Source organism: Montipora capricornis, chromosome 8 (assembly GCF_036669925.1).
Source record: "Montipora capricornis isolate CH-2021 chromosome 8, ASM3666992v2, whole genome shotgun sequence".
Taxonomy (NCBI): domain Eukaryota; kingdom Metazoa; phylum Cnidaria; class Anthozoa; order Scleractinia; family Acroporidae; genus Montipora; species Montipora capricornis.
Genome location: NC_090890.1, coordinates 34,786,399 through 34,796,398, shown reverse-complemented (window position 1 = coordinate 34,796,398; position 10,000 = coordinate 34,786,399). Strand labels below are relative to the sequence as shown.

General features: G+C 38.4%; 2 protein-coding genes and 1 pseudogene across 2 annotated transcripts in view; 1 reads left to right on the top strand and 2 right to left on the bottom strand.

The window, feature by feature from the left end:
- LOC138014528 (myotrophin-like) overlaps window positions 1-10,000 on the bottom strand; it is a 463,943-nt gene that overhangs the window by 427,279 nt on the left and 26,664 nt on the right. The window lies entirely within an intron of this gene.
- Window positions 1-10,000, bottom strand: part of LOC138059687 (low-density lipoprotein receptor-related protein 6-like) — a 72,717-nt pseudogene that overhangs the window by 57,341 nt on the left and 5,376 nt on the right.
- LOC138014520 (uncharacterized) overlaps window positions 9,259-10,000 on the top strand; it is a 4,170-nt gene continuing 3,428 nt past the window's right edge. The window contains exon 1 of the mRNA XM_068861610.1: window positions 9,259-10,000. This exon is cut by the window's right edge and continues 3,203 nt beyond it. Coding sequence (XP_068717711.1) covers window positions 9,275-10,000 — 726 coding nt within the window. The 5' untranslated portion in view covers window positions 9,259-9,274.

Genomic DNA, 10,000 nt, shown 5'->3' with positions numbered 1-10,000 from the left:
AGCGTCCATTTCTGCGCGCTCTATTTTGGGCTCTTCCCCCCAATCAGTCCAAAACATGAACCTGCAATACAGAAATAAAAAAAGATTTAGTTTTGCTGACAAAAAGAACACTTACAGCTGACATGACTGAGAACGACGTATCAATATGACGAATTTTTTAGACGAAGGAAACGAGTCTTATGGCTCAAGAATCTCTTCGGTTGCACGTATTACTGAAAAAAATTGAATAGAAATTGAGAATCACGCGTTTGTGTCAAACAGCAAACGGCAAACGGTAGGCCAGCTGCTGCTTATCATTAAGCATGAAATTTTCATGTACTCTAGCTTTCTCTCTTTCGAGAAGTGGCTCGACAGTCGAAGTTAACAAGCCAGAAATGAGCAAATACTATATTTATACGAGAGGTTTCAGAGAAAAAATAGAATGAAAGGTTTGCAATTGTACGCTTACGTTGACGTTAAAGCCTCAAATTTGGTGATTTCACGTTGTTGTTATTCAGAGTACCACAAAAATACGAGATAAAATGCGTATACCACACCTGCAGCACGATTATTTTCCTCTTTCAACCAATAAAGATTATTAGGGACTCTTAGATAGGAGGACGAGGACACCTACGAGTAAGCGTTTTCAGTTCTGAACATGCGCACTTCAAAAAAATGTCAGCCTCCAAAACGTATGCGCATGCGCATGCTTCGATCTTAAGGTCATTAATGTTAGCACAACGAGTGTGACTTCCAGTGCGAGTTCTGGGATTTTCAAGACTACGCATCCGTACGGCGCTACACTTTTTTTTTAGAAGAAACTTTGTTGTAAGATCGTTGAGCCTGAGATTATCCAAACTGTTAAGAACGTACTAAGAACGTACCCAGGCTGACAATCAGTTATCTGTTTTTATGAGTAGTATGAATAAAGGTAAGAGAAACGTGGAACTGTAGTATAACAGGACAATTTACTTAAATAATTAAAGGCATTTTTTTAATTTTAATAATGTGGTTTTCTTATTGCTTGCTACATTGAAGAACAGTTCAGTTTTAAGCCCCTTGCAATCGGACGCAACAACTCGGGATTTCGTTGAAGGTTCTGCAGGTGTTGTATAGTGTTGGCAGTTGTGTACAAACGCACGCAACAACTCCCAATATTGTTGGGATTTCGTTGTTGGTTGTGCAGGTGTTGTATAGTGTTGGCAGTTGTGTACAAAGGGACGCAACAATTAAATCCTAACGACGTAAGGACGTGCAGTGTATTATGGAAAGGATACTACCCCGAAGACTTTGTAAACTTACAAAATTCGGCTGCCATATTGTTTTTAACATGTTAATGCATTGGTGCCTCCATGGAGACCATATGCAACGCGAGTGCGTGGCCCCAACAAGGTTGAAAGAGCTCCATCGGTAGTCTTATGCGGTCGCCAAATACGTAAGTTCGCTACTGCTTGATGTAAAATCCTGGGTGGTGGCTTTTAATATCACAAACTGAATGTTATAACTCGGAGGTGATTCTCACTTATAATCAAAATGGCGTTCTACATTCACACATCTCTGGCTGAAAAGAGCGATTCTGGAATACCCGGCCACTATTGTCGCGTGTTTTACGCGAGGAACACGAATTAAACTAAATTGTTCAGACTTACCCATAGACCGGGTCAACGCCACTTGCTCTTGGAAGACTAAAATTTTTCCAAAAAAGAACCGTTCTATTAGTTCCATCTAGGTTTGCAACTTCTATCCTATTCGTGGCCAATCTGGATCACCACAATCGGTCCAATACAACTTTCTCGCCACTCAATCTCCAGCTAGGCCTTCGCGTTTCCTCAAACCCAACGAAATCACGTCCTCTCGGGTAACCAATCACAGCGCGGGATTTGGTTCTTCTTGCCCGCTCATGGAGCAAGTCATATAATAATGTATTGTATTGTATTGTATTGTATGGTGAAGAACGAGGCATATAACAATAGACGCTATTCATATGCAAATTAGAGGACGGGTATTCCAGAATCTAGCCAAAAACGGAGATCAACAGGATAAAACAATTGACAGAAAAATGTCTGGGCTTCTTTTCCTTTTTAAACTATGACAATAACAATTGAGCGACTTTCAATGCTTTTTAGTTTATATTTGACTGGTCGGGGTGACTACGCTATTTCAAGCAATATAACCAGGGAAAAAACAAAATTCATCAAAGCAGTAATTATCAGGACGTGCGTTGAATGGACCAAAGTGTAATGACGTGTTTTACGCGAGGAACACGAAACTAAATTGTTCACACTTACCCATAGAACGGGTCAACGGCAATTGCTCTTGGAAGACCCAAATTTTTCCAAAACAGAACCTTTCTATTAGTTCCATCTAAGTTGGCAACTTCTATCCTATTTGTTCGCCAATCTGAATCACCACAGTCGGTCCAATACAACTTTCTTGCCACCCAATCTACAGCTAGGCCTTCGGGTTTCCTCAAACCCAACGAAATCACATCCTCTACGTTTCTTGTCGTTCCTCTAACGGGTATACGCTTGATTTTCTCCAAGATAACATCCGTCCAGAAGACATAACCCTCCGCAAAGAAGAAATCCACTGCAATAATTGAGTCGTCCAAACCATCGACTACTATCGTCTCTGAAGCAGTACCGTTTTTGTGAACTTTTTGAACTATCCTTATGTCCTTGCGATTGGCATATAAAAGCTTGGGAAAATACGCTGGGGACGGAAGGAAATCAAAATTAAGTTGCAACTAAGGTATAGAAGTAATGCTTTTTTCATCTCTCAGATTGACCTGAATTTTTCAGCCGCCTCCTTCGCACACTAAATCGCTTGTGGAGAGACTCTGAGAGTGACTTTGCAAGCTGAAATTCCGGCTACTCCAAGACTAATTAAACGCTTTTATTATATAAACACCAATGAAATACCAAGTGAGCATGATATCTTCACACGTACACGTGAAAGAATCACTGTTGCTATGGTTACATATGAAAATCGCGCCTTTCGATGCCTTTCGTGAAACGATTTAGTATTTCATTTGTGTTTATATAATAAATAGAATATTACATGGCCGCTTGGAGATACAAAATTTCTCTTCTCGTGTTGAAGAGAAATTTCGTATCTCCGCGCGGCCATGTTTGCCATCATAATATCCTTTATTTATCGCCAAGACAAAGACGCGGAAAAGTGACCGAAAATAGAATTTTTTGCATTTTATGTCTGATCTTAACTTCGGTGCCAGTTTTCTCCAAGGATTCGCTGACCAAATTAGAATTATAACCAAATGTCACAACTTTTCCGCGAAATTTTTGTAGTGTTTTTAAATTTAGCAGCATATTTGATATTGTGCCACCTCTGGCAAAGTTTTACATAGTGAGCTTTCCTTAGCGCAGACCGCTTCATAACTTGGTGACCGTCTTCTTGCATTAAGTTGTGTTAGAGAAATTTTGCACACGTGAACATTAACGACTTTTAGAACATGTGTATGATATTCTTCTGCCCGACTGGTCATCTGCAATAATTTGTTGCGCGATCATGACTTCCTTTTGGTGAAGTACTCTTATTCGGCAGAATTCAGCCAGAGTTTCCAAAGATTTAAAAAAGGCCTTCAGTTCAAAGACGCAAACAGGCAGATTCAGTTGGGTTGCTCCTTAAACACATTTATCACGGACGTTACAAATTAGTCGCGTTTAGTTTTAAAAAAATTATGTTTTGCTATCCTATTGCTGGCAGTTTTCGTCTCTCTTAATATCTCCTAGTAATATATTTGTTAGTCTGTATGCACTATGTGTGCTTTATCCTTTACGTTTGTGCTTCCCTCTCAGGCTCACTCTTGCTTTCCGGCTCTACCTTCTTTCCAACTTGATAGTACTGGGTGTATACAGTACTTGTGTTTTGTTAGTGAGTGAAGATGCATAAATCAAGTGAAAAAGGTTTTAGTCAAATGCACCTACGGTAAGTTTATTTCCCTCTCCATAATGATTATGCAGTCTAAATCAACTTGCCCTGAAGACAATTATGACCCGTGATCTGATTTCACTTTGTCTTATACTGTATTTCTGTAACACTTCTGTTGTTACATTGCTTCGTTTCCTTTTGAAAGAAAATGTTGCCCATATCAAGGAAATGGTTATGAGGATTCTTCAGGGACAGGACACCAGTGTCTTGGAAAGATCTGTTGCTCCCCGTTCATTGTCACCAGACTACAATGGCCCTGACAAGTATACTGCAGTCCGCACAATAAAATCACGATTTCAAAAAAGTGATGCATTTCTCGCCGATTGACTGATTTAATTCGCTCTCTGCGCGGAACATTTCGTATGACACTTACACTTTGTAAACCAGGGCAAATACAAATTAGACGTTACGTTAACCATTTTACTTATTACATTTAGGCATTAACCCACGCATGTAACAGAACGAGGTAACAACTTGACAATTGTGATGAATGTTTGAATGCAAGATAACTGTGAATGATCTAAATTCATAGCATCTTTAAGGGTTATGTTGATAAAAAATAACGCAAAGCTAAATCCTTCAAAAGAAAAGTCTTCTTCAATGCCTGGAGGAGGGAAGTGTGCTCGAATACAGCAAACCGCACAAGATCGAAGGACAAGTGTAACCTAACCTCTCGTCCCAAAATACCCCAGCACCACCTTGCCAGATGCCTATAAGCTATGTGGCAGTTTTGCTTATGTGCTGGGCCCTCATAGGAGTTATGGTACTGCTGTTTGTACTCGTACCAAGCTGTCTGCAGTACCCAGCGGTTCAAGCAGACAGCGTAACCATACAAACGAGCGGCTCGGTGGGTTCTTCGTGTTCGACCGCTTCGTTGTTTTTAGCAACAATACAGTCAATTTCGGGGTAACAGATGCACTCTTCAACACGTTGAAGACATTGACAATTTCCACAAGTACACCGAAGGTGTAGATAAAATTGATCAAAGAAGATTTCTCATATAGTGCGAAATAAACTTTGACTTGACTTGACGACTTTCGTTTCACAAACTTGACAGAAAACCATCGTAACGCATGCAAAATGGCGAGCAACGAATTACAGCCAGGCGCTAACGCCCAGTACCCACCCAGGCTAATGCGCGCGCACATGTTTGAACTTTCTACGGAAGCGTTCCATTTCTACGGAAGCGCTGAAGTCCTACGGAAGAGGCAAGAGTTCTACGGAAGAGCTACATTTCTACGGAACAGCGAAAGCTTATACTACGGAAGAGCTAGATTTCAACGGAAGAATCTCGCGACTGTTTCCATAGAACAGCTATATTGAACGATCGCAGATTTACAAGGAACGATGGCAGAATTCTTAGGAAAGATGTTTAATTCTAAAAATAAAAGTTACATTTTTACAGAACGACACTACATTGTCAAGTAGAAGCGTTGTCCCTTCTGGGCCACCGTGGTTAATCGGTCTCAAGCGGTTCGAGCTGTTCCGATCGCGTACATCTCTAATTATACAAATATTTAAAACTGAGACAAATACCACTTCTCCGTTACAAGAAAGCTTTATTTCTGGTTTTGGTCCACCGACACAATCAACAATAACTCCGTCCTCGGTTTGGAATACAACAGCATTCGCTACACATTGCAAATTGATGGCTCACCAATGTATTTGTAGTCGCTCGTATTCAGAATCATTGAAGAATAGTTCGTACCCTAGCTTCCATCACTGTCGTACGGCTCAAATAAATGAGGGTGTACTCCTTCACAATCGGGAAATGAAGGTCTATCGGCACTTTTGTCATTACTATTATCGGAAGAAGAACAAGATGACACAAACTTTTCGCGAATCCTCAATTTCACAGTGAAGTGAGCAACACGCTCGAGAAGGTTCTTCTTGCTACGTCATCAATCACATGTTTTCAGAAATGTCGTTTTCACTTCCGGTGCTCCAATAGCGGATGTTTTCGTTGTTTCTCGGCGATTTTAAGACTTTTCTAGTTTTTGTTTTCATGTATTTTATCGCTTTTGCGTAATTATGATGTTAACACTACCTTTTGAGCTATGAGGTGTAGAGTATCCCTTTAAAATCTGGATCTTCGGATTTCCAATCGAACACAAAATCTGAAACCGGAACTTGTCGCGGATTTCACTAATTGGAATTCCATGTCAGGGAGGATTTCAACAAGTGAAATCCGCGAAAAAAATCCGTTGTCAGATTTTGTGTTCGATTGCAAATCCGAAGATCCAGATTTTAAGATCTAAATACCGATTTCCCAAGCGAACGCTCCCTTATGCTCGGTAACGATGTGTTTGGTGTGCCAAACTGATTCTATGATGTTGCAACAGTTAAAAAGTCGTAAAACTAATCAATCGAAAATGGCAGTGTAAATACATGCCTAAATGACTCCGACAAGGTACCATACTAGTTCGAATTTTTATTTTTTATTTATTTATTTTTTGCCACAGAAAGAAGAAATTAAAATACAAATATGAACAATCAAAAAAGAGAAGATGGAAAGAAAACTTATTGAATTACATTGGTGGCGAGGAGGCCTAAAAGAAACTACTAAGCTTATGTAAATTAGGCCTCCCCAAGTAAAAGCATCTATCTATTGTTGACATGCAAGTTGGCAACGGAGAATACAATTATTACAAACATTAATTTATTTAACGTGTTGAAATATAAAGTAATGAACGGAAATTAAAAACAGTTTGAACTTACAAGTTGGTAATGAAGCATACAATTACAAACACTTAGTCATTTAATTAAGGTGTTGAAATATGTTAACAGTTGTGAAAGTAAAATTACAGGGTGAAAACAATTTGACACAGGAAGAACAAAATACTTAATTTTCAGAATAGTTGTTAAAAAAGAATGACTTAAGTGCTTTCTTGAAGGAAGCTGTTGAGAAAGAATTGATTATATCAATGTCAAGAGAATTGTAAAATTTAGGTCCCTGATAGAAAACATAAAATTGTTTAATGTTAGTCCGACAGAAAGGCAGACGAAATGCATGAGAGTTTCTAAAATAATATGTGTGAATTTGACTGTTTAGAGTGAATTTGCTAGCAAACTTGGGAGGAAGAGTTCGAATTTGATAGGAGAACATGAATTGATCAAGTTGTAACAGGTTAAGATCATGGAATTTTCGGATTCCAAGTTTCTTAAATAAAGGGTCAGAATGAGCATTAAAATGAAATTTATCTATGATTCTCACCACTCTTTTCTGCAATTTTACCAGACGAACAAGGTTTGTTTTATTGGTGGACGCCCAAACTATATTACAGTAAAAGAAGTAAGGATAAACAAGTGAAAAGTACAATACACGTAAAGAGTATGAAGATAAATAAAAACTTGATTTCTGTATCATTCCAACTGATTTCGATACTTTGTTAGCCACATGAGAGATCTCAGACTTCCAGGTTACGTTTTCATCGATGATCACACCCAAGAAAACTGTTTCTTTAACTTGATCAATTTGTTGTTTATTTATCAAAATTTGAAAATTATAACTTCTACGTTTTTGGTTTGGTTTGAACACTATGAACTTGGTCTTTTTAAGATTCAGTGAAAGCTTATTAACCCTAAACCATACTGATTAACCAAATAATCAGGATCTATACCAGACAGAAAAACGTTCATATCGTCCGCGAATAAAATCAGTTGTAGTCCCGTAGATGCCTTGACTATATCATTAATGTAAAGAAGAAAAAATAAAGGCCCTAGAATAGAGCCCTGAGGAACCCCGCAGGATATATTAAAGCGAGAAGAAACATGACCGTTGAAATCTACAAATTGTAATCTGTTAGAAAAATAGCTTTTTACCCATTTTAAGGCCAGTCCACGTATACCATAGTGTTCAAGTTTGTCAAATAAAATATTATGATTAACTGTATTGAATGCTTTTGAGAGATCAAGGAAAATACCAATAGCTATATCACCACGATCTAAAGCAGAGGAAATCTTATCATGCAAATCAATCAAAGCAAGTGTAGGGGAGTGATTTTTCCTAAAGCCATATTGCATTTAAATTAGTTAGATAATCATTTAAACGGTTATAAATTATTCTCTCAAGAAATTTGGAAAAACTAGGTAGAACTGAAACAGGTCTATAGTTAGTAAACAACGACTGGTCATCAGCTTTGAATAAAGGTATTACCCGTGCTATCTTCATTTGATCTGAAACAATGCCATGAGCAATTAACAAGTTAATAATATGAGCCAAAGGTTCAGAGATTAATTGAATAGATTCCTTTATGAGGGACATTGGAATGTTATCATAACCCGCAGCTTTGTTGGATGCAAATGATTGAGCGATAACAATAATTTCTTCTTTTGTTGCCGGATTGAAAAAGATAGATTCTGCAAAAGATCCTGAAAGAAAGTCTTTATGAGAAAAAGGATGAGATTGTATTTCTTTTGCAAGGTTAGGACCAATACTGGAGAAATACTTACAAAATTTATTCGCGATGATAACTGGATCAGATATTTCTTGACCATCAGATGTGGATATTGAGTTTACTTTAGGCTTTGATTTCTTCCGATTCAAGACGTCATTAAGAATTTTCCAAGTAGCATGGGTATTTGCTTTTGCATATTCTAATTTCTTCTCATAATATAATCGTCTAGCCGATCTCAAAATGTGATTTAATTTGTTTTTGAAAGACTTATAGAGTAAATTGTTATTCTGTGTCGGTTTATGAAGGAATTGTTTGTAAAGTTTGTTTTTCCTTTTAATCGACTTGAGAAGAGCTTTAGTTAACCACGGTTTTTTAATAGATCTCTTCTTCGGAATCAATTTCCTAACAGGAAAACAGTCATTGTATATTTTGGTAATTTTTTTAAGAAAACTGGTGTATGCAGTATGTGGATCATTGTAACCTGCGAGTGAAGACCACTCAACACCCTCAAGTTTTTCAACAAACTTGGACAGATTAATTGGGTTCTTATCTCGGACAAAAATGGGATCTTGTCTAGAATGATGCCCTAGAGTGTTGTCCGAATGAATAGAAAAAACAGGAAGATGATCTGAGATGTCAGTAAACAATAAACCACTTCTCGAACTAACAAAGAAATTGTTCACAAAAATATTCTCTATCAAAGTAGCCGTGTGAGGGGTGATACGTGTGGGACGTGTAATCAAAGGGAGTAACATATTAGAATACATTTCATCAAGAAATTGGCCCGTAGAATGATGGTGTTGGTAGTTCATTAGATTAATGTTGAAATCGCCCAATAAAAAACATATCTTATTTTCCCTAGAGATTTTGCCTAACGATTCATTGATTTTGAAACAAAGATCTTGTTACCGCCGCAGAACTGTGATTTTTCAGGAGACATTGAAGCGATGTTTAATCAAGTTGCCGTCCCGGAAGCAGATCAAAGTGCCCTTCGTTTTCTGTGGCGTCAATCCCCTGAATCACCGGTCGAAGTTTACCAATACGTGCGTCACATATTTGGAGCGAAATGTGCGCCAACTTGTTCCAACTATGCCTTGTTGAGGAGTGCAGAAGATAAAGAGATGAAGTTTCCAATCGCCGCTCTAGCTGTGAAGCGAAACTTTTACATGGATGACTTTTTCAAGTCTGTTAAATCAATCGATGAAGCTATGGAAATACAACGACAACTTGCTGAAATGTTTAACCTGGGAGGTTTCCACTTGACCAAGTGGATTTCAAATGAGAAAGAAGTGATCGCGCAAATTCCAGAACCGGAAAGAGCTCCCTCTGTCAAGGTCGTGGATGAAAATATCGTAATGCCTGTGGAACGTGCTCTTGGTATCATCTGGGACACCAATTCAGACTGTTTTGTCTATGAGGTTGCGAAGAGGAATATAGCAGACACTCGTCGTAAGATGCTGAGCCTTACAGCGTCACTCTTTGATCCTACTGGATTCCTAGCTCCATTCCTGGTTAGAGCGAAAATCCTTCTTCAGCAAGTGTGGCATTGCGGTATTGGTTGGGACGATTTACTGCCATCAGAGCTTCTAGAGGAGTGGTCTAAGTGGCAGGAAGAGCTAGATGGAATTTCACAATTTCGCATCTCCCGTTTCTATCGTCATGTTCCAGACAGC